Source organism: Eutrigla gurnardus, assembly GCF_963514095.1.
Source record: "Eutrigla gurnardus genome assembly, chromosome: 10".
In the NCBI taxonomy this organism is placed as follows: Eukaryota; Metazoa; Chordata; class Actinopteri; order Perciformes; family Triglidae; genus Eutrigla; species Eutrigla gurnardus.
In genome coordinates this window covers 6661451-6687121 of record NC_139924.1, presented here as the reverse complement: position 1 = coordinate 6687121, position 25671 = coordinate 6661451, and the positions used below count along the sequence as shown (strand labels likewise).

Here is a 25671-nt window from a genome sequence, read left to right as displayed (position 1 = left end):
TGTGTGTGTCGAGGATAGGGAACTACTTTCTTCGAGCGCATATAGAGTTTGTGCACGTGTGCGTAGGCAAATGAGCTAAGATTCATTTGACTTTGTGTTTATCAATCCCAATGAGGATAGATTAATTCAGGAGGGTGTGTGTCTGTGTGTGTGTGATTAAAACAAAGTACACACACACACGTGCACCACATGTCTGTGCACAGTGACTTTATCAGATTAACTAAATAATTGATGTGGTAAGCTCGGAAGCAAAGCAGTGTGCATAATTGCACAACATCACTCCTATCTGCCATTATTGCCATTAACTAAACGATTGGTCCCAGCACCTGCCCTGGTAATTAAAACCTCAGAGATTAATCATAGGCTCCCCCCCTTTCAGATGACGCCGGGGTTGAGAGCGGTCTCTGCGTGTACATGGGCTCCATGTGACTCCAAAACCCATAATTCCCTCCCAAAAGATCCCGAGCAACCATTTTCAAATCGGGTGACTGACTTCTGTGGAAAACATATCCCGTAACAAAGGCCATTGTTGCCTCCAGGCACACACACTGGTATGTAATTAAGCTCCCTTTTCTTTCTCATATGTGCTCATTACATTTCCTGGCGTCTTCGGGAGAACCAGGCAGTGAAACAGGTGGTCAGTCAAAAAAGGGGGCTTAGCTCTGAAGTACCCCCGTGGCTTCAGGTCTGTGAGTACACATGTATGAGTGTCATTAACATCACGCGGCACATCGCTGAGTAATTGAAAGCAGGGAGATTAATCATTAAGTCTCCTCACGTGGCTCGGCCTCCGTTCGTGAGAAACGCACCAATTCAAAGCAACGCAGGACACTTCCATCAGCGTAATTTACTCTCCCTCCATGCCATCAAGCCATCTTCCCTGCACTTCAAGTGACAGGGAGGTAAATGAGTTCATGGATGCCAACTGAAGTCAACGGTGTACACGGGCAAAACAAACCTGACTGGAGGCAAGGGCACAATGACTCAGCCTTAGTAAGTCAGCATGAGCGTGCATGGGGGTTGAACTGAGGGAAGTGACGGTGTGCTGCTGCTGACTCGTGGGTATTAGCTCAGCAGTGCTAATTACGCCAGAAGACCTGTAGGCTTAAATTGGGACCGGGCACAGTCCATGTGTGCACACATACGTGAGCAAACACGTGCATGTCCAGTACAAATGCACCATGTTGGAATAAACCATTGTCTTTAATGTCATGTGGTCCATACTACTGTTAAGTGTGGAGTCTGAGGGAAACAACACAGAATCCTACACAAAATGTCATTTGATATTTGTGTGTAATTTTGGCTACAGGTAGCACACACACACACACACACACACACACACACACACACACGCATATTAATGAGGACTCCCCCTGTAGCTACAACTCGAAGACAGAGAGGCAGCGTTTGCAGTTCTACTGTATTCATTTTAACAAGGCAGCGAGAATCACTACATCACACTGGTCTCGACCCTCCTTAGACCTACATCTGTCTCACGACAAATGCATCCCACCCTGACGAACAACTCCAGCGATGGCGGTCTTGGGAGGCTCAGAGATGGTGCAGACTCAGCCTCTGCTGCTGAGAAAGTGGAGCCAATTGAATTAAGCCCACTGAGAGTCCTCTATCGTGTTCTCCCGCTGAGTGGTGAAAAGGGAGCAAAGAGGCAAAAACAGATTTGTCTGACTTTCCTGTGGAGCCAGTCTGGTCGCCGCTATACGGCCCGCTACTCAAAGGCGATATGTGAGTGTTGTTTCAGAAAAATGTAAGCAAAAGTTAGTGTTTGACAAGCTTCCGACTACAGCAGCGGGTTTTAAACAGCGTGAAAGGTCAAACTTGATCGTTGGTTATTTACATATATGTCGATGACATGACTTATCAGTCCTGTCTGAAATAATGCAACCTTCATTAAGTACATATGTGATTAACGCGTATGTGTTAATAATGCTATGAAAATGCAGCCGTTTTCTCAAGTCCTGTGATAATAACTTTAGAAACAATAGTATGTTGACTTATCCACTAAATTAAAAAAAGTCTCTGATATGCTCTCACTGTAATCTTTGATTGAAATGTTTATTTAGGCTCCGAGTCTATTTTTCCGACAACAGGCGTGCAAACATGAGCTTGGTGTGCCAGAAAAAGGCACGGCGTAACTGTGTCAGTGGCTGAGTGGCAGCGATGCAGTCAGCGGGTTGAGGAGTCGGCATGGAGACTGAATGTGATAACGGGAGGGGAGGAGGGCGTGAAGATTTAGTCTAAAATGACGGCTGGGAGAGAGAGAGAGAGAGAGAGAGAGAGAGAGGGATTTGTGAATGAATGAAGAATAAAGATAGTCTCCCTGATTGAACTTATGCTGAACCTAAATGCAGTTTGGTGCAGCGCCATACGAGATCAGCCCTGAACGGACACAGAGGTAGAGATAATAAACATAAATGTTTATATAAACTCAGCTATGGCCAAAAACAATATCATATTTTATTCTCTATATGTGGCAAACCATTGAAGATGATTGCAGTATGAAACTATTGCATCTTTAGACTGAGAGGAGAAATTTGATGACTGTTAGGTGTCTGTTAAGGACGCCTCTGAGCTATAACAGCCGTTAATGAATAAACAGCCTAAGAAAACCAACCAACACAGACAGCCTAGCTCTCCAGTTGTCCCTGAGGACCCAATAATACGAAATGTGATTTTTCATCAAATGTCAGTGGCACTAAAATGGCTGTTTATTAATACATTCCCAAGCTGCCCCTTTGCATAACTCATTCCAAGTAAACGGTTGTATATTGATGGTGCGTGCATGTCCTGTAATTAGATTCAACGATAATCAATGAAACAAACTACATATTGATTGATTTAAAAATGCAATAACATGCACACAGGTCTATATATGAATATTTAGCGACTTAGAAACGATTTAAAAATTGAGGAGTATCCATCTTTAATGTCCACGGGGCATGCATGGGACCATAGAATAGGAATAATTAAAACATATGGTATTGGAGATATTGTGTGGATTTCCATAACAATCAATATGAATCCTTATTATCTGCTTAAATGGAGACTACACATGAGCTCTGAGGACTAAATCCAACGCCTGTGTTCATGCAGTATCAAAGAAAGAACATTTAAGGTGAGCAAAAGGAGCTCTGCTGACCCAGTGGGTGCCAACAGCTAAATTTAGTGTTGGTCTCATGGGAGGATGCGTTCCCTGTGGTGAAGCCCAGCGCTGGAAAACATTGTGTGGGCTTCGGAGAGATAAGAGAACCTCCTGTGAGTGGCTGTCTGGATGTATTAATAAACAGACACTTCATGTACCTGTCTGTTAAGAACAACACTAATATTAAGTCTTACTTATTTGGAGTTCATAAGGAAACAAAAAAAAAAACATGTTTAAAACCTTAGTGATCACTTCCTGCCACTTTGCTCTGCTCCTACGACTTTTCTTATTTAGTTCATTTTAATGGGAGCTATAAGATGGAAAGACTATCCATCTCCTGTGAAACCTTTGATTCATGAATAGCAGATAATTGGCTTTTTTATTCTCATATTGAACAGCGTCAGTGTGCGTGTGCGCGCGCGCGTGTGTGTGTGTGTGTGCGTGTGTGTGTGTGTGTGCGTGTGTGTGTGTGCATGAGCCGTTTATGGTGTGAGGGCTCTATAATGGAAGAGAAAGTTGGCAGTATTGACAAATGCAGCTGTAATGAAGCACCATGTAGTTCTCCTGACTATACTTAGTAACAGACATCAGCTCATAGTAGTGATACGTGTGTGTGTGTGTGTGTGTGTGTGTGTGTGTGTGTGTGTGTGCCTGTTAGATGATTGAAGGTAGCGTGAGCAGCAGCTTATTTGGCCGGTTGGATTCAGAGGGAAGTTGCTCTTTCACTTAAAGTGATGGTTCGGAGTGAAATGCACCCGAGGTAATTTCCACCATGACATCCAGCCAAATACCCCCTCAGAAGCATTTTAGCGATGGTCAGCATTGGTCAAGTTAGGGCGATCAGCCGAATGGCTTAGTACTAGCACGATGGTACATCTTGATTATCTCGTAAATGACCCCACTATTAATGCATGGAATGTTACCAAACTTCTGCAGTAGTACACATAGGGTCTGTACTCACAAAACAAGGCATAGCAGCCGAGGATAGAAGCTATCAGGCAAGTGTTCTTTTAAATAAACTCCTGATGTACTTACAAACTTTCAAATGCCTTGTTTTGTGAGTACAGACCCTATGTGTACTACTGCAGAAGTTTGGTAACATTCCATGCATTATTAGTGGGGTCATTTACGAGATAATCAAGATGTACCATCGCGCCAGTACTAAGCCATTCGGCTGATCGCCCTATCTGAACCAATGTTGACCATCGCTAAAAAATGCTTCTGAGGGGGTATTTGGCTGGATGTCATGGTGGAAATGACCTAGGGTGCATTTTACTCTGAACCATCACTTTAACTAATGCGGGAAGCCACAACAACAAGCTGCACCATATGAACAAGGACTTTCATGTAATATTATGCAATATCTCCTCTAGTTTAAGTATAGTCCCATGTCTGAATCAATAAGAGGTATTCTCAGAGGAATGTTCTTTCATTTCACAAATTGATTTCACCTAATACACTCTATTGAACATTTGATGTGTTTATGTCTTGGGTAGTCTATTCAATTATGCTACTTATGATTAGTTACAACCTCACTTGTCTGTGTGGCATTTCTTATGAGAAGCAATACCGAAGCTAATTTGAATTATTTATACACTCGGGTCAATACTAGACTATAATTAATCTTTACTCTGCAAGAACTTCCAACAATGCTACAAGTAACACATTGTTCCACTGCTGCAACACGGGAGTCAAATAAATGGAAGAAAAGTCTCCTTTTATTTGTAGCCATCTTATCAATCAGAGGGTCGAACCGAGGGCACAGAGACCCACCGTTACATGCCAACTCATTTGCAAATGAAAGTCCATTCTCTCCCCAGATTTTCCAACAACAACATGGCAGAGACAAAGATAAGTTCCTCAGTTCACCTACACCGAGCTGGCTGCTGGATGGTCCTGGCGGGGGCGGAAGGTTTGTTTTTGGCCCTGATGCATTGAGAGAAGGCCAGACAGTGACATTATGCCAGCCAGGCGCTACTCGAGGGACGGCCGCGTTAAATACCACCTCCTGCAGCGCAAATGGCAGCGAGTTTGTTGTGGGGTTTGGCCGCGTGCGTTTGTTTGTGTGCCTCGGCGTGCTTTGAAACCCGCGCCCGTCCGTGCTCGCGCATATATCTCAGCCCCGTACATAAATACACGCACGCAAGCAGAGCGCACACAAACATACTGACAGCACACCGGCAGGGAGACTGGTGCCGTGTGCAGATGACATTAGAAGAAAGGGAACAGGCCAGATGCCTAATTATCAGATAAACATAAACCAGCATCGATATATAAATATCAAATACAAACACACCTAAGACGAGGGGTCTACACATAAATAACTAGATTGTCAGAGAAAGCGTTGACAGGGAGCTGGTGACAGGGGGTGAGACACCAGCTGAGTGAAGGAGAATATTAACAAGGAGGAAGAACTCCCATTGGTTACCAACAGACTCTGGCGGGTCATGAGACTTTTCAACCGCGACCTCTCAGATGCAACGTCGAGTCAGTTTCAACTGTGGTCCACCGATCTGACACGGTTTCCAGAAGCAGAATGTTACAGTGGTCTCTGCTGGACTTCATGCTATTGTATTACATTGTTCAAGCCAGCAACGGGGTTAGACTAGGATCAAAGTTATATACATATATGTGAGAAAGAGGTACTGCACCCCCAACTCACATACGGGACGGAACACAACCAGGAGGTGAAAATGGTGCTGAAATGCTGGAAGCAGGAGGCAGCTCACGGAATTAAGGTGAAAAAGTGATGCCGTTTATTTTGCAGGTCCGAGGTGCAAAAACATAATACAAAAGAACAAAAAAATGAACAGAATACTGAATTGACAAATTAAACAAACCAGCCATTCAAAGGTAATGCCAGACTCACTTTCGGTCTCAGTGGGGGAAAACACAACCTCTCCACAAGCTGACGCATCCAAAAAATGCCCCCCCCCTTGGCCATTCCCCTCCTTCGCCTTAAGTAGGCCCACCCATCAGCCCCTTATCGGGAGAGCCCACTTGGAGAGGGATGCACTATATCATATTGTACCATTTACAATATCATAACCATGCTGAAATATATTTTCCCTCCTATATAAACACCCTATATTTCACCCCTACAAACAGTGTAATACAAAAACAACACATCAACCATCACAAATGACAATGAAGTATGCACGCCTACACATCACCCCCCTGCCCCTCGCAAACCCCATTCCACCGTCCCGGGACAGCAGATAAGGAACTGGCTCGATGTGGCGCGCGCTTCCACACGGACCAGTATGCGGACGGACCGGAAGAATGTGAGTAGACAGGTGTGTTTGTTCTCGAGGAAATGTATTGTTACGGAGTGAATTATGGAGCGGAATCAGTGGTTCCCTGTTCGCTGTGTTGTTTTGTAAAATAAATGCCGTTAACTGAACTGACGTGTGTTGTGGTTGTTTATGTCCGAGTGCCTAGCCGACTGCATTGGTCGCTACTCCAGGTGGCGACGGCAGCTGATATGTGTGGATGCTGGGAAATGTAGTGTGGCAATGGTGACGTTCTGTGTGTGTCTTCAGGGCAACTCGGTAGGCTCGGGGAAAAGGCGACCGTCGCTTTTCACAATATAATATTCCATAGCAAATGGACTGGTTGCACTCGGATTGCACTACTACTAAAAGTCTTATGATATCCAGACATTTGAGCATTCATTCATGCAATGGATGTATGGCGTTTTGTTGTAGTCTTAAATGATTAAGACTCTTCCCACACAGATACTTCATGAATTTCTCTGTGCAACACAGCATAGAACAAATGTGGATTTCATTTTTGAAAAGGCTTAGCCTGGTGTAGTTCAGAGCCAATTAGGACTGTGGTATATCCACACACAAAGTTTTCAGCCAGTTGATACCTCAAGCCATATGTGACCGGGGAAACATGGTTTTTGATTGAATTCCTTCAGCCAATTTTGCCATTAGAGACTGTGAAGTTGGACCGTGCTATCAATTTGAGTTGACATTTCGACAGCAATTTGCTTTAAACTCAAACTCGATAATTAAAATTTGGAATTCATTCAGTAAATAGATTTTTCTATTACTATGTAAATAATATATAAATATCCTTTTATGCGTGTAGTATATGAATATATCCCCCAAGTGTGAGTTGTCATGTCTCTGAGCCGATGAAAAAAAAACACAAGACCTCCGGGGGAAACAGCTGTCGTCAGCAGTTATTCCACTGCTAGTTGACTGTACAAAATTGCAATTTTAGTCGCACATAGTTACCTATTCTGAAGGAGAGCGGGCCACCAGAGGTGCTTCTCACCCACATGGCTAAGAAGAGCAGAAGCGCCCAGGCTGTGAGCATCTTCTATGACTCCTCATGGGTCCTGCCCCGGGGGTGCCCCTGTCACAGCCACCTACAAAATATACAAAGCAGAGCACATCTTTTATACATCAACATGAAGAGGAACACACAAAAGCCAGAGCAGTGTAGCAGACTGTTTAACCTGCAGACAGATAGTACTCTCTCTCTCTCTCTCTCTATGTCCCTCTCTCCGTTAGAGAGAGTAAAACTACAGTATATTTGGGAGCCACTGGAGTTGTGATGACTTTCCTCCCTTCATTGCTGGTTTTTAATTGGGTAAGAGAGAGTTTCTCTTCTTGGGTTTTGGTAGTTTGTAGCAGAGAGAGAAAGATGATCAATTTAGACCCAAACATTAGTCTTGATGATGGTCTAGACACTAAAGGCGTGACATTATTCTTACATCTTTGCATTGAATTGAAGCCTTTGTTCATGTGTTGGTCACTCATTTCCTTCACAGGCTCCACAGCAGACGGTTGTAGAAAGTATTTTTCTTATTTTCACAGTCAAAGTTGTGATCAATATACTGTCCAAATCTGGTGGGGCAACTGTTATGGTTGAGCTCGGTTTCTAATATCACTTCTTTCAAGAACACATTCGAGGCATGAAATGTCCCAAAATGCCAAAGCACTAATATAAAAGGTATAAACACGACATTGTGTCCCATTTACCAATTCTTTACTTTCAGGTCCCTGTGATTCTTCTGCTGTAATTTAAAGTTGGTCATGCTATACTGAGTTTGAGAACAGGGTGCTAAAACATGAATGGATGCAGAGGGAAAAGAGTTGCAGAGATGATAAATCACAAAGTTGGGTGTAGTTCTCCTTCAAGAGAAGCAGTGAGGATAAAGAAATACACCGGTGCCTTTGGAGGCAGGAACATTATGTCATGGGAAGAGTTTGAGTGCATATTTATCTAAGATTTCGGATGGCCTAATTAGTCCTAATTCAACCACAATTCAACCAGCGATGGATACTTTTTCTGGTCCTAATTTAAGGCTTCGGAGTAAACGCATTTATCTCCCCAAACCTAAGAAATTCATCTCACCCCCGTCAGGATTTAGAAGACCTGATGAGTTCTTCAGAGTTCCCAGCAGATGGACAATGATAGGACACACAGATTCCAGGTGTTGAAATATGATGGATATTTGATTCATAAGAACAAGCTTCAAAGAAAATGTTTAGTTTCGGACATATTTTGACAGATTTCGTGTGTAATCGAATTAAACAAATGTATATAAAAAAATATTCAACATAAATTGGTATGCATTTATAATCTGTGAAAGTGTGACCACAATTACAGCATGACCTAAAGATGTGCTCCTCCGTCAGAGCGGAGTCAATGACTCATCTAAAGCTTTACATGCGTCGTTACGCCTGGCAGTGTTTACCAAGTGTTGATCACGCACTAGAAATATAGAAAAAAATCACTCATTTCGAGTCCAAAGAAAAAACAGCCATTCATGTTATTTTTAGTCCTATTTTGAGACATCACGATTCCTTAATAAATACAAGTCCTGTTCACTTCCTTTCATTTCTTATTATCAAGGTTTGCCATTTAGACGTTATTAAAGGTAGTGAAGGAGTGGGTGGTGCTAAGCAGAGACAGAGGGCAGACTTCTCTTTGTCATTGCTTGTATTGCAAAGATTTTTCAAAGAATTTGATAGACGTCAGGGACTGTTTGTAATGCACCGGGAGGGAACGGAGTAAATGACTTTACCTTGGCCAGGACAAACAAAAAGTCTCTTTAGACTCATCTTTCTAAATATAGAGCACCAGTTTGATCTGTGAGATGAATGGAGGACAAAGCACCCAAATGTCAGAGAGTACACCTGTGAAGATGGCAGGCAGCATGATTAGAGCAGCCAGGCTTCTATTTCCGTACAGGCAGGACGCCAGCAGAGGTGTAAATATGGCCACAATGTCATTTTCATCAGGAGGGCGGTCCACGCCACTGTGCTTGCTCTCCTTTGGTTTATTTCAGGAATGTTAGCACATTTCTGTGGTTTCTGCAATCAGGGATTTGTTTACATGTAACGTCTCAGCTGGCAACTTGGACTTCACTAAAGGACAAAAATCAAAGAAGCAGGGGGGTTGAAGACCCGGGGCAGGTCTTTAAAGAGCCGGTGGCAGCTCGCCACAGTGCCGAGGTTGTTTACAACAACACAGTGGACAGAGCACAGGAGTTCAGCCTGCTACGGGCGGTGGGAGAGTGTTTGTATTTTCAGTGAGAAACTGTTTTTCTCATATAATTTTTATATAGCCTCGGGTTTTTGTGTGTTCTTCTGCTGGCATGTACAACAGTGTGTACGAGAAGACTGTTTTTGATCACTCTGTCACTCACTCTTTCCACATGAGAGAAATCTCAGCGGCAGATTGGTAAAACCTTTTCACTACACTATGTACAACATTGATTTCTCTGAGTCTCTGTGAATCAGGTGTCAAAATACATCCAATGCCAGTCAAGCCCATTGAAGGTCTTCCTCAATAATGTAGGCCATGCACTCTAGCTGTCTATATAACTCTCTGATCTGTATATTTCTGTTGCTATGACATCGTTAAGTCTTTTGGTTCACAACCACCCGTTTTAAATCTGAAGCTGTAGACTGTATGTAAGAAGTGGATGTAGTCATCGTGACGTCACCTCTTGAAATCAAGTGAGAAGTAAGGTCATTTTCCCATAAACTTCCGTGCAATCGGATTTTTAGCAACGGACAGGTCGCCCCCTGATGGACAGAAGAGACAATGCAAGTTTAAGGCACTTTCACCTTGGCTTCACTCTTCAGAAGTGGAGGTTGCTGCCTGATCTGAAGTTAAAGACAGGGAGTGATACGTGCATTCTGCTCTTTCTAAACAACTGTGAAACCAAAGTTTGATGATCTTTATTATTATTTTTATTATAATATTATTATTATTTTATTATTATATTCATTCAACTCTCTCTCTCTGTGCATGTGTGTGTGTGTGTGTGTGTGTGTTTATGTTCCTATGTTTTACTGTCATCCTTTTGCAAGGAACCTTGGTGTCATTTTAGAGAATGACTTTAGGTTTGACAAACAGATATCCTCCATAGCCAAGACAAGCTTTTTCCAACTAAGGCTGTTGGCAAAAGCAAAATTCTATCTCCCAAGAAATATATTTGAGAGATTAATTCACACCTTTATTACATCTCGTTTAGATTATTGTAATTCGTTGTTTGTTGGCCTTGACCAGAAAGCACTGCGCCGCTTTTGTTCAAAATGCGGCTGCCCGCCTGCTGACTGGAAAGAAAAAACACGAGCACATTACTCCTGTCCTTGCATCTTTGCACTGGCTGCCTATTAATTTTAGAATTCAGTTTAAAATTGTATTAATTGCTTTTAAATGTATGAATGGTCTAGCACCACCTTATTTATCTGAGCTTTTACAGTTACACACCAATGCTAGGGCACTAAGGGTCATCCAACCAGCTGCTCCTGGCAGTACCCAGGTCCAGACTCTCCACTCGTGGAGATAGAGCCTTCTCAGTCGCGGCTCCTAAGCTGTGGAACAGCCTACCTCTCCATGTTAGAGCTGCACAGTCTGTTGAACATTTTAAAACACTCCTAAAAACGTATCTTTTCTCCTTGGCGTTCACTCCCAGCTAAAGCAAGCAATCTTGGCTCTCTCTCTCTTACTTTCCTTCTCTCTCTCTCTTTTTTACTCTCTTTTTAATGTAAACTTGTTTTAAATTGACTACTATCCCTTGTGTTGTTTTAGTTGTTTTAATTGTTTGTTGTAGTGTTGTAATTAACTCTGTTGTGCTTTTGCAATTGTACAGCAACTGAGGTTGTTTTAAATGTGCTTTTTATATAAATTGTGACTTGACTTGACTTGATGTTCCTTACACAATGAGAAGATTCACTCGGGCTGCAGCTGCATGTGGAGCAGATTCCTTTTTAGCAACAGAAAAGCATCACAGATAAACCCCGGCGATGTGAATACCACCTGAAATAAGGTTTACGTCAATCTCATGCGGCTTCTGTGTATTTTGCGGGTAACGTTTTGGTGGCTCACTGCCTGTGATTGGCAATGAGATCATGTGGGTTCTTCGACTACCTTACTGAGTTGTTGCTCGGGAGAGCCCCGGGGAACAGTTGGAACCGACTGTCAACACATCAAGATCATTTCACAGACCTTTCTTTGGAAAAGTATGCAAATAACAGCTGTCAAAGCCTTCCCCCGAGGTTTGCAGAAAAGAGGAAAACAGCATCAAATGAGAGGCCTGTTCCGAAATTAATTGAGTACTGAAAATTCCTTGCAGCTTGTATCATTATGCACACAGGGGGGTTACTGTGCTTTATTGTTCAATTAGCCTGACTCTGGAGCAGCATATTCAAAACAATGTAAAATGCTCTCATATAACCAACGACTGATATCCCCGAGTTTTGTTACAGCAGCACAGGAAATATTCGACTCCGTCCAGCTTGATTCACGACAACTGCATCATGTTTGATGGACTCAGCTGGCACATCTCTAGATAATTGAAAGCTTTACCACCTTCACAAACACACCATCCATTTTACTTCAATCCGACATGAAAAACAACAACCCATAAAGCTGTTTTTATATCCCTGAAAATAACTATGACAAATCAATGCCAATGGTAGCAGATTCTGTATGTAGCAGCAGCTTTCACAGGCTAAATCAACACCGAGTGGAGACAAAAGCAGCATTAGATCGGTAGTCAATGTTACACTGATGGCTCTTCAGTGCGATCGGCTCCTTCACGTTAAGAGTTCCACACGAAGTCCGAAATAAAGATGGAGTGGAATGATTGCTGTCATTTTTCAAAACTCCTAAATTGATTCCATCAATTTGAGTTCAGCTTCTGATCTGAGACACAGAAACGCAGATTGTTCGATATCCTCTTGGATTGTATTGCGACTCTGCTCTAGCAAAGCTGCCCCTTTAAATCGTATAGTAGGTTATGATTCTGTCCAACATCCCTGCCGACACCAATTCACCGTTTTAGCCAATTCCTCGAAGGCTTTTTGGTTCATCATTCTTTGGCACCACATTTTATAAAAATGAATATTAAATGCTATTTTGATCGGCCTCTGCTGCAGGGTTTCCAGATATTTTTAGTACCACACATTGGACGGGGACCTCATGACAATCGGATTCTTCCCGAGCGCCAGAATGGACAACAACTTGAAACAACTTTAAGTATCCCGCTGGAGAGGCTGGGTTGTGGAGGAACGAAGAGAACAATAGCACAGATTACTTTAACTGAGTTGGCATGAATAGACAGACAGGCAATCATACTGTATAGAGTTGTACCCATTGCATTTTCAGTGTGAGCCTCCCCTGAATACTGAATAGGCTGAGGGATCATGAAATAAAATGCTGGCTATTGTAACTCTTCTTTTGTTTCTTTGCTCACAGAGAAGCTGGCTGAGACGATGAGATGAAATCAGAGAGAAGGGGGACTGCAGTGTAATCATAGCTGTTCTGGACACGGTTTTCAACACAGGGAGAAGGTTTCAGATGGAGTATACAGTGTAACACAGACTGTACACTGTGGCTCTTTGTTCTAAAAAGGAAAGCAAATCGCTGCGTTTTAAGACTGCATTCGACTTTGAGAAAATATGGTGGAGGCTGCTATGAAATGAGGGATTGGAAACACAAAATCCATGGTAAGCCATGTTGTTCATATCTGCTGTGGAAGCGAGATAGAATTAACTGAAAAAGGTGATGATAATGTTTCTCCACGAGGATGTGTGAGGAGGCAATGTTTTCTTCCCTCTAATAGCCAAAACTCAAATACACAGCTTTAAAAACACAATGAAACATGTAATTAGTTGCAGCGGGTAACAAAATGCATCTTAAAAAAATGAATATTTTAGTGCACACATTAAGAAGTGGAACAATATGCAGAAGATTCGGATAAATGGGTTAGAGATGGTAATAATGATGTGGGAATAAAGTGGGGGGTGGTTTAATTTGCATTCTTTCATCTGAGGAGTTGGAGAATATTGGAAAGTCTGATAAAGGAGGGTTTTTTTGGAATAAAACATTACATTTACACTATCAATATTCAAGAATGGCATGGCAATTATTAATAAGCCTTTCTCCACTGGCTGGCCCATGCTTTCTGAATAAAAACACATCAATTCAAATACAGACTACATATACACACTCTCACATTTTTATAAAAGCCACGGGGTTACACTGACAGTCCTGCAGCACAGATTGCTGTTGAGTATCAGTGTCATAGATGACAAATAGGCCTTTGTTTTTACACGGCATGTGGAGGACAACAGATACTCCAATACAACCCATTTCTCCATAATCTCATTCTGAAATCTCAACTCGCTGCTCCCTGAGTGGGGCGAGATTGTGCGAGTGCAACCAGTCACCCGGTCGCACACTAAACCATATTTGCATCTCTATATTAGATGCAAATTACCAGAGAGAAATGTTTATATATCGAAGAGATACGACTCTCCTAGAGATGTCAACCTTGCAGGCGCGTTATCATGGACCGGTTGTGGATGTGAGTTGTGATGCACCTTAACACTGTGTTTTATTACAGGTGTGATATAAAGGGAGCGCTGCTCTGGCTTCTGACAGGGGTTGAAGGCTATAAATACAGGAGTTTTTACTCTGACCCTCACACCACATGTGCTGATGGGGGTAATGGCTCACTGACTCACTCGCTGCTACCAAGGCTGACCTTAGATACCAATCATGTGGACTGTCTGATAGCACCAGTTTGCTCCTCATCCCATGACACCGATCCAGTATTTAGCCTCGTTCTCTTACTTAGCCCAATCAACGGAATTCCACTCCATCCAGGGAGAACCACCACAACAGGAGGTCTCCGCTGGGTTTGACAATGATGTTGTCTGCGCTGCGTCAACAGGGCAAGACGAGTACGCTCGGCGACCGACAGTCCAGGATGGTCTGACAGCTGTTTGACTCGCCTGCCAGAGCAACAGTTAACACAATCCAAATATCAAAACTGTCAATCAACATCAAACGTTGTGTAATTCAATTGCAAATGGCCCATTAAAACTGACAGATTGAACCAAAGGCAAGTCAGATGCATAATGAGACTCGGATATTTGCATATATTCATGCGGCGTTGCGTTGGGAGTCTCAGAAGTGGCACAAAAGCAACTTATAGATGGAAATAAGTGATGTGTGACCAATGTTGAAGGAGGTTCATGAGACGTCAGAAGCTGCAGGAAAATGAATATGCATGCGGTATGGATACTCCTCGGGTGAATGTTTGCGGCGAGTTCAAAGGGAGCGTATGATTATCTCTCTGTTTGAAATGTCTAGACACGAGGAAAAACAATCAACTCAACAAAGGAGAGAGCGGGAAGGTATTTGTATATGGAAAATACTGGATGTGTTTGGGTTCCGTGGTTCAGCTCTCTGAAACGACCTCGGAGTTTCTGCTCTGGAATGAACTGGACTGTCACAGCCGGCAAGGCGCTCCCCAACATCTCCCAGCAGTAAACACACATTTTATTAGCACGAAATCTCAGCGGCCTCCCTGTCAGGGGCAATACGGGGCTGATAGAAACTGCTCCGAAGCAGCTCATGAAATGGATTCGGGATATCTAGGAGTAGTGAGTCGGAGGAAACCTGGCTTACTGTACATTCACCTGAGAGGCTTCATCTGATTTAGTGGCTGGTGGGGAGCCTGGGGCGTTTCGGATTTTGCACTGTTCATTAAGCAATATTTATAGAAAGCATGAGTTTGTGTAAATACGCATTGCATTATATTCTACGTTTATTTAAAGGTTTATTTTGCTCAAATATGTCATTGTATCAGATATGGTTTCCACTTTTGGATGGTCCAATCTCCCAGAAGTGCAAATGCTTTGTCCGACATTAAAGGCTACAGGGTGAGAGAAACAAACATAAAACTATTTCCTGGGTAGAATGTGGTGGTGAGAAACAAGCAGTCAAGAACTAGTGTTACCTTGAATAATTAAAAGTATATATGGTTTCTCCTTCCATTTCTTTGCGGGGCTTATACATATTGTATAACAATGGAGCGCATCAGGAACCCAGTGTACTTATATCTTTGTTACAGTCGCTGAATCAGCCCCGCCGTCCTGCAGCTCTGGGTTGCAAACCTCCTGCAGTCACATCATGCAGAGATAAACAAGCTAACTGGAAGTAAGTAATATGATTGTCTAATCTGGGAGGGTTATTAATTCATTTTCCCAACAAGATCATGAAATTAATCAGCAAGCATCTGTCAGAAAGCAACTCAGTCGACTGTGTGTAATTCTAACTGAGGGTTTACTCATACAACCATGCTCACATTTAATCCTTGATAGTGTTGTATCGCAGTACTGTCATCACACATTAGGATTTTATTAGGATTATCTGGCAGTACTGTGTGTTGAACAAGAGCTGATATTAAATATAAAAACAGGTGTGAAACGTATGAGTCATTTCAGAGAGAAATCAAAATCAAAACCCAATGACATATGAGTAATGTCAGCCTGGAAATGAAAAGAGTTAAAGCAGGATGAAGAGACAGTGTAACATGGGGAGCAAGGTTGGAAAACGGAAAAACTGAATATACGACCAAAACTGACGCAACTGCCTTCAAATACGGTGAGGCAGAAAAGGACCTAGTCAAGAATGATCTCAGGTGAGCCCGCCCCATCAATATTTAACATCATTTTTGATAGCTGGTATAAAAAAAAACTAAATCACCAGGCTGTTTGAGGAGGTTGAGGGATAAATGGCTCCACATTATGAAGACTGGAGCGTAAAGTGAGCTCTTCCCTACAGAACAGTGATTTGAAGTTCCAATTAAATGATGATCTCATACATTTGTGTTAATTGCGAGTGAAGTCCCGGCTTCAATAATCTCCCGTGTGAGTGAGCGCTGCCCTCGGGCTACTCCAACACTGCCAGTGTTGCTCTTAGTGGACCGACTGCTGCATCCTTCAACCTCATCATTGTCATACTGCAGGTGCAGCTCATCGGCCTTGGCAGGTCACAAAATGCTAACCGATAAAATTAGTATCTCAAAGAGTGAAAAAGTACAGATGTAGCCTTTGCTTTACCTGGTGTCCTTTCCACTACCTGTCACAATTCAGAATATTCCAGGTGTTGTATTCAAAGCTGCAGATGAACTTAATGTTTACACTGAAGTACATATCATGTGAGATTAAACCGCGGTACAATCACTGCAGCCTCTGGATGGAAATGAACCCTCGTGTGGTCGTTACGTCACTAAAAGCCTGGCTGGCCAACGAGGGCTGATGGAGCACCTGGTATGTTACAGTGGGAACGTCGTCCATGCTGTGCAGCAGTTCGTCACTCATCCCGGGATCCGGTCCCGGGTGAGCAGAGTCCAGCAGCACGTCTGGTCTGCGTATGCTGTGGGTCAGCCCGGACAGCTAAGGAAGCGAGACCTGAGGCTGCGCCAGCAGAGCAGAGCTCTCTATCAGTTCCCTGGTGGCATCCGGCCGTGCCCACCAGTCCAAATCCATTCTCTCTGTGAGCCTAACAGTCCGTCAGGGCTGTTACTACACACTAACTGTTCAATAAAAATTTTTTTTACAAAGTGTTTAGTGGTGTGTTCAAAAACTGTCATTTTTTTTAATGTGCCACTACATGAATATCTACCACTTTACTGCACTCCTTCAATACAGTGGTAGAGATTTAAAGATGAAATGATCATTGAGCCAATGCAATGTCAACATTGCACTCTGAGGAGGAGAGAAGGAGCCGTTCCCCCTCTTGCCTCCCTGCTAGTGTCACTGTTGAGGCGTTTTAATCACAGCGTAAACAGTGGATTTTTTTTCTTTAGAAATGATACTGAGATGGTTTATTTCAACCACTAACTATTTTTAATATCTCAATCTCCTTCATGCCTCTCAAATATAGAGGAGGAGCAACCTGCCTCCTCTGATATAAATAGGAAGCACTTACACAAATCAGTCTGCCAAGTAACTTCTATGGTATCCTCCATGTACATTTTACTGCATAACATACTGTATATGCATCCAATAAGCCAAGAGACCCCAATACACAATCAACTATAATTAATTACTGCAATCACACCGACAATCTGTGTATGATTGGTGCAGTGTTTTGCTGGAGGTGCCCTGTGAAATTACAGAGGCGGGGGATCCTCACAAGTGGCGTGAGGAGAGGCAGAAATACATATTATTTCATGAAGACGAGAAATCCAAGGGGGGAAGAGAGCGGGGCTGAATCAAAGATGAGTGGATGTGGAGCAAATGTTCATCTTATCTCCTTCTGGAGTGGCTGCGACTCCCAATGTGCCCCACAAATTCTGTCTCCGTTACGTACATGTATGTGTGTACGCACATACTCGGTTACGTGTTTGACCCTTACCTGTGTAGCGCACCTTAGTGTGCATGATGTCCTTCAAACACACAAATACACACGCTTTTGTGCTAAATGACTTAGACCCACAGAATGCTCCGGGGGGGAAATGCACTCTCAATCATACTGAACAACAGAGGCAAGACCAAGGGCAACAGAGAGCGAGGCGGCAAGAGAAGCTGGAACACCAGTCATAAGCAGACAGGCGCTGTAGCCTGAAAATCACTTCCTTGGCAGGCGCAGTGCAGCGGCGGCTCCAAGCCGGCAAAACGCATTTGAGGGGGAACAAACTCGATTTCAAAATCAATGTCGTCCAAACTGTAACAGCTTGGTTAAACAGCTGTAAGGGTCAAACAGCAGGTTTTTGTAGGTGTTTGATGTCACTGTTTAGTATTAGTACACAGATGCGGCGCCCTAAAAAACAAAACAATGGACTGTCATTTTGATGACTGTTTTTTATGAATTCACCGTCGCTAAAGAGGCAACATATGGGGAGCCATGTAAGGGAAATAATGAGCAGCTCATACAGGGCTTGTAATCATTCAATATTAATGCGAGCGTGTAGTTGATGGTCTAATTCAGGATTAACAAATGGCACACAGGTGTGCTGTATTGCTCAAGGATTTAAACCACAAACCCGGCTGCTGATGAAAACGTCCTTTGTCGTAAATCAGAATTTCAGCTACTAAATGACTTTACATCCCAACAGGCATCATACAGAACATGAACTATGAAGAGCACACGCCATCTTGGGAGCTGTGATTTTTATTCTATGATCATCTATTACTGAAAATGGATCCTTGGATCGGCTGCACGGTGGTGTAGTGGGTAGCACTGTCACCTCACAGCGAGAGGGTCCCGGGTTTGATTGCCAGGTCGGGCCCGGGTTCCTTCTGTGTGGAGCGTGGGTTCTCTCCGGGTTCTCCGGCTTCCTCCCACAGTCCAAAGACATGCAGGATGGGGATAGGTTCATTGATGACTCTAAATGTCCCGTAGGTGTGAATGTGAGCGTGAATGGTTGTTTGTCTCTACATGTTGGCCCTGTGATAGACTGGCATCCTGTCCAGGTGTACCCTGCCTTCGCCCAATGATAGCTGGGATCGGCTCCAGCCCCCCGTGACCCTGAATACAGGATAAGCGGTAGACAATGGATGGATGGATGGATTCTTGGATCCTTAACCAGTTGAGGAAGTGAAATGCCTAAGGACAGATCCTGTGGTGGAATTGAAAGAGGGGCAAATAGTGCTCATTAAAACTCCTGGGAGAAAGTGTTTATGATGCGCAACGCATTGTCGGACTAGCGTTCTTCAACACTGCATCCTGACTGTTGATTTCCTCATATTTCCTCTTTGAATGGGTACACAATATACGTTTCACAAACAAATCACTGAGTCGCATCTGGAGGCAAACCTGAGCCCAATCAAAGGATGCAGGCAGACGTGCTTGTTTCTACCGTGTGTGCTCTCCCGTGTCCGTGCTTCGGTGTGGCGGTGTCTGTGTTCCCTGAAGGTAAATAGCTGTGGCCAGCTCTTCGCCTAATGTCCCAATTATGGGCGTATCGATGGGCTCTTGGGTTGTTTTCTTTGCTGAGTAAAGCACAGCCAAAAAGGACACACTGCTCTTACCCTGACGCTTTACCATGACATGCACATCAAATGACACCATTAATATCAGGCGGCTGACAGGCCACCTTGCTTGCACTCAACCACCAGCTGGCTACACCAACGCTCAATTTGAATACATATTCAGCATGCATTATCCATTATGAAATAGGATAACAATGATCATCGCAGCCATATAAGCATCTGCAATATTTCCTCTGGTTCAATATTAGTATTTAATGTTTGTAAAGGGGCGGCCAATCGTGAAGCGAGGAACAGAGATGCATGAAATCCATTTGCTAATTCTTGCAAGAAAGAAATGAAGGATGGCGGCAGTACGCTTGCTCATGGATCGGCAATGTCTTGGATGTAGGTTTAAATTGTGATGCCGATGTGGGTCAAGTGTCTTATGTAATTAACTAAAGCCTGTTTGTCTTGGCACCTGAAGCCACAGCTAATTATTGTACTGTGGTGTCGCTGAAACTGTAATGACGACTCAGTGGCAGAACGCCTGATTGTACTTAAACGTGTCCGAGGTAACAAGTATATTGTGCTGGAGGAGGTGGGGAAGGTGAACGGTTCATTTTTTCAGAGTGTTGGCAAAAATGCCACGCCCATCTACTGAAAATGCCTTATATGGTGCCGTAATAAGCTCAATTAATCAATTTGAAGAGCCACCCTCAAGCCAGTTCTGCTGGATCTGCCTTAAGAGCCGTTAACTGACATATGACACATGATGTAGACATGTTTCGTGACTATATATCACAGGTTACAGGTCTCTTGCGAAATCAGTCAAGTTAATGCCAAGCATTACATTGAATCCACTCCCTACACCACCCATCACTGAGCTTAATGGAAGAAGGAAACCACGCCAAGCAGTAAGAACGGTGCACCCGCACACAGTTCTCGGTGGTATCTATGGTGTGTAGGCATCATATTAAGCAGCCGTGCTAGTCATCCATCATGGAAGCCCGGCTGGAAACAATCAGAGATTTAACCTGCCTCTGTGGCAGTGCACAGTCGGGGAGAGAAATGGCTTGTACCTGCAGGGTGGTGGATAATGGAGGTGAACGTCAGAGACAGCAAACAGTGCTTCAGCAGCAGCTCAGTATCTGTCCTAAACCCAACCAACGCTGAAATTATTCAAAAAGCCAGTACAGATCAATAAAAGCTATGTGAAAGCTGACTTATTTGTCAGATACCAGTATGGCTTGAGTGGTTTACGAGTGCAGCTTTACATCCAGACAGATGGTGGTCTATTTTACACAAGGTCACAAGGTCATGTGTAGGACTACGGCAATGAGTTGCTATATACACACTTATTTGTATGTATATATGCAGACGATACAATGCCACGATGATATAAAAAGTATTTCTTGAATAATACTCATAAATAGCCTTCAAATTCCACTGAAGAACGCATTTCCTGAAAGAGTCGGCCAGAAGTTACAATGAGAGTTATCGTTTAAGTCAACAGGAAAATGTGTACGTTTCTACTTTAAAATCAAAATCCTCTTATTCCGTCCTGTTCAGGCATAACTGAATAATAGAAACAGCATGCGTTTGACAGAAATAGCTGCTCAGCCAAAACATACTTCTGTACAATATTAGTTAAAAACAAATACTGTCACGATGGTGAGGTAATGTCTCGTCTTGGGTTTTTGTCTTGTCATTTCCTGTCTTATTTTGAAAATAACTCCCTTCTCGTTTCAGGTCACTTGCCCTTCCTCATGTCTTCCCTGGTCTGATGTCATCCCTGATCCCTGATTGTTGCCACCTGTTGCTCGTTATCCCTCTGTGTATTTAAGTCTGCGTCTCCCCTTGTCTTGTGCCAGTTCGTCCTGTCTCTCGTCACGTCATGATCCACGTCACGTTCCACGTCACGTTCCACGTCACGTTCCACGTCACCTCATGTTAAGTTAAGTTGGTATTTTTGTAGTTTTGTTTGTAGCCTCGTTTTGTTTCCTCCCGGTGGAGTGATTTTGTGTTTATACTTTTTATGTTAAGAATAAAAGCCTTTTTTCACACTGCCCCTGCATTTGGGTCCTCCCTCCTTGCCTGGTACATGACAGAACGAACTGGCCAGTAAGGACCCAGCGGAGGCAGCAGCAGAAGCCAGCATGGACCCAGCCATCTTCCGGATGGAATTCAATGAGGTTATGGACAGCCTCCAGTACCTCCAAATCTGCTACGACTGTGCAGACACCAAGGGGGAGAGGAAGACTTTCCGGAAGGAGGCGGGGGAACTGGTTTCCTCCAGGCCGTGGCTCAGGGGCTCTCTGCCTGACTGGGTTACACACCTGGTTTCCGCCCCTGAACCCCGGCCAGCCTCAGCTCCAGCCATGCTACCAGCCTATGCCACAGTTCCAGCCCTGCTACCAGTCCAGGCCTCAGTCAAAGCCAAGCATCCAGTCCAGGCCTCAGCCACAGCCAAGCATCCAGTCCAGGCCTCAGCCACAGCCAAGCATCCAGTCCAGGCCTCAGCCACAGCCAAGCATCCAGTCCAGGCCTCAGCCACAGCCAAGCATCCAGTCCAGGCCTCAGCCACAGCCAAGCATCCAGTCCAGGCCTCAGCCACAGCCAAGCATCCAGTCCAGGCCTCAGCCACAGCCAAGCATCCAGTCCAGGCCTCAGCCACAGCCAAGCATCCAGTCCAGGCCACAGCCAAGCATCCAGTCCAGGCCACAGCCAAGCATCCAGTCCAGGCCACAGCCAAGCAACCAGCCCACGCCACAGTTCCAGCCAAGCAACCAGCCCACGCCACAGTTCCAGCCGAGCTACCAGCCCACGCCACCGTTCCAGCCGAGCTACCAGCCCACGCCACCGTTCCAGCCAAGCTACCAGCCCACGCCTCGGTCACCGCCAAGCCACCAGCCCACGCCTCGGTCACCGCCAAGCCACCAGCCCACGCCTCGGTCACAGCCAAGCCACCAGCCCACGCCTCGGTCACACCCAAGCAACCAGCCCACGCCTCGGTCACAGCTGCGCCATTAGCCCATGTCTCGGTCACTGGTCTTCAGTCGGCGGTCCGGTCGACACCTGCCAGTGGTCTTCAGTCGGCGGTCCGGTCGACACCTGCCGGTGGTCTTCAGTCGGCGGTCCGGTCGACACCTGCCGGTGGTCTTCAGTCGGCGGTCCGGTCGACACCTGTCGGTGGTCTTCAGTCGGCGGTCCGGTCGACACCTGCCGGTGGTCTTCAGTCGGCGGTCCGGTCGACACCTGCCATTGGTCTTCAGTCGGCGGCCCGGTCGACACCTGCCATTGGTCTTCAGTCGGCGGCCCGGCCGACACTCTCCAGTGGTCTTCAGTCGGCGGCCCGGTCGACACTCTCCAGTGGTCTTCAGTCGGCGGCCCGTCCGTCACCAGCCCAGTCAGGGGACCGTCCCACACCTGCTCCTCGCAGCCTATTGGGGGTTCGCCTGTCACCCATTCCTGTTCCGACGGGGGGCCGTCCTACGCCTGCTCCACGCAGCCTTCGGGAGGTCCGCTCGTCACCCGTTCCTGTTCCGACGGGGGGCCGTCCGACGCCTGCTCCACGCAGCCTTCGGGAGGTCCGCTCGTCCCCCGTTCCTGTTCCGACGGGGGTCCGTCCGACGCCTGCTCCACGCAGCCTTCGGGAGGTCCGCTCGTCACCTGTTCCTGGTCCGACGGGGGGCCGTCCTGCGCCTGCTCCACGCAGCCTTCGGGAGGTCCGCTCGTCACCCGTTCCTGGTCCGACGGGGGGCCGTCCTGCGCCTGCTCCACGCAGCCTTCGGGAGGTCCGCTCGTCACCCGTTCCTGTTCCGACGGGGGGCCGTCCTGCGCCTGCTCCACGCAGCCTTCGGGAGGTCCGCTCGTCACCGTTCCTGTTTCGACGGGGGGCCGTCCTGCGCCTGCTCCACGCAGCCTTCGGGAGGTCCGCTCGTCACCCGTTCCTGTTCCGACGGGGGGCCGTCCTACGCCTGCTCCACGCAGCCTTCGGGAGGTCCGCTCGTCACCGGTTCCTGTTCCGACGGGGGGCCGTCCTACGCCTGCTCCACGCAGCCTTCGGGAGGTCCGCTCGTCACCCGTTCCTGTTCCGACGGGGGGCCGTCCTACGCCTGCTCCACGCAGCCTTCGGGAGGTCCGCTCGTCACCCGTTCATGTTCCGACGGGGGGTCGTCCGACGCCTGCTCCACGTCGCCTTCCTGAGCGGCCCCGCCCGCTGGGTCGCCCTCATGCCCGGCCTCCTGAGCAGTCCCGCCCGCTAGGTCGCCCTCATGCCCGGCCTCTTGAGCGGCCCCGCCCGCTGGGGCGCCCTCATGCCCGGCCTCCTGAGCGGTCCCGCCTGCTAGGTCGCCCTCATGCCCGGCCTCCTGATCGGTCCCGCCCGCTAGGTCGCCCTCATGCCCGGCCTCCTGAGCGGTCCCGCCCGCTAGGTCGCCCTCATGCCCGGCCTCCTGAGCGGCCCCGCCCGCTCATTTCCTGTCTTATTTTGAAAATAACTCCCTTCTCGTTTCAGGTCACTTGCCCTTCCTCATGTGTTCCCTGGTCTGATGTCATCCCTGATCCCTGATTGTTGCCACCTGTTGCTCGTTATCCCTCTGTGTATTTAAGTCTGCGTCTCCCCTTGTCTTGTGCCAGTTCGTCCTGTCTCTCGTCACGTCATGATCCACGTCACGTTCCACGTCACCTCATGTTAAGTTAAGTTGGTATTTTTGTAGTTTTGTTTGTAGCCTCGTTTTGTTTCCTCCCGGTGGAGGTGGAGTGATTTTGTGTTTATACTTTTTATGTTAAGAATAAAAGCCTTTTTTCACACTGCCCCTGCATTTGGGTCCTCCCTCCTTGCCTGGTACATGACAAATACGGCCTGAAGGAATAAAACTCATTAACCAAAAGCGTATAGCAAGGTGCATGAAGCTCAACAATCTACAAAAACATAACAACAAAATCATGTTTTCACATTGGCGGATTAATACCCTTGAAATGATCAGACTTCCAAAGTCCACACTCAGATAGGAAACATGTTCCTCTTTAATCACCTTTTTTAAGGTCAGTCCTGTTGCCGAGACTCAATGCAACCATAGAAACCATCGTTTAGATGTAATAGTTCTCAGACTTAAACAACGAAATAGACTGTTTGCCGTTTAGGAATTTATATGTTACGGCAACGCATCTAAAAAATATTTGGCTGTGGTTCGAGAGTCATGATTCAAATCAGGCATTTAAAAGAAACCTTGACTGGTGATACGAGAAAAGACACACATCCCTCTGGTGTTACAAGCTCTGTATACTCTGGAATTCACCAGGACTTCAACCCTGAGGCTAGAGATATACTACGCCTTCACATGAATATGACTCTGGATCGCCTTTTACCTTTACTGCTTTATGCTTTCTGGTCGTACACTGCATCTGTTTGGAGCAGTAGTTGTGTACGTCCTCAGAAATGTAAGTAATGCTGTCAATAGACCCTAAATAAGTGGACGTCGTCGAATGGTAATCTGGTGTGAAGGTGTTTACAAGGTAAGCTTCCATAATTCAATAAAAAAGTAAGTCTTAGAGTAATCTTAACTGCTAATGAAATGTTGTGGTAGCGACGCCGTGATGCAAAGACTTGAAACGAGCGATTGAGACCATGAACTCATGTTTACAATTGTTCAGGTAATAAATCAAGTGAGAAGTAGGGTCATTTTCTCATAGACTTCCATGAGTCGCCCCCTGATGGCCAGCAGAGAGAATGCAAGTTTAAGGCACTTCAGCATTCACTTTTCAGAACCAGAGGTTGTATATGGCTGCAGCAGAAGGCTGGGGCTGGGTATTAATGATGCAAAATTTGACTAGAGCACAACAATATGATAATGAGAAGACAAATCAAAGGAGGAAAAGAAAAGAACCAAAAATTGAATTTTAATTGAAATATGAATCATAATCTGAGAGGTATTTTGTTTCGTGTCCTCTTGCTCCCTACTAAGTGTAGTAATTAAGCGGTGTGCGAGGCAGAGAGGAGAGCACGGAGATAAAGCATACCAGCATGGGTTTCTTGTTTTGCCATGATCTCCATTGTAACCTAGATATGATTCCCAGACCTACAGTGAAACAGAGGTTGTGCAGAATTGCATTCAACGCTCATTGAAGAAGCACAGTCAGGGAGGCTGTGCAGGGAAACACTGCTTTCGGGTTTTCACTTCCAAGTTACCTTTCTTCCTCTCTTCCTGTCTGTTAGTTCTCTTACACAAGGACACACGAGGATACACACTGGGTGGGACTTTTTTC

The 25671-nt window shown here is 45.5% G+C and overlaps 1 protein-coding gene across 1 annotated transcript in view; it reads right to left on the bottom strand.

Annotated features, from left to right (window-relative positions):
* Nucleotides 1-25671, bottom strand: part of grik4 (glutamate receptor, ionotropic, kainate 4) — a 182894-nt gene that overhangs the window by 124096 nt on the left and 33127 nt on the right. Inside the window, exon 2 of the mRNA XM_084019062.1 lies at nucleotides 7408-7541. Within this exon, the coding sequence (XP_083875188.1) occupies nucleotides 7408-7489 (82 nt within the window). The 5' untranslated portion in view covers nucleotides 7490-7541. The remainder of the gene's footprint in view (nucleotides 1-7407; nucleotides 7542-25671) is intronic.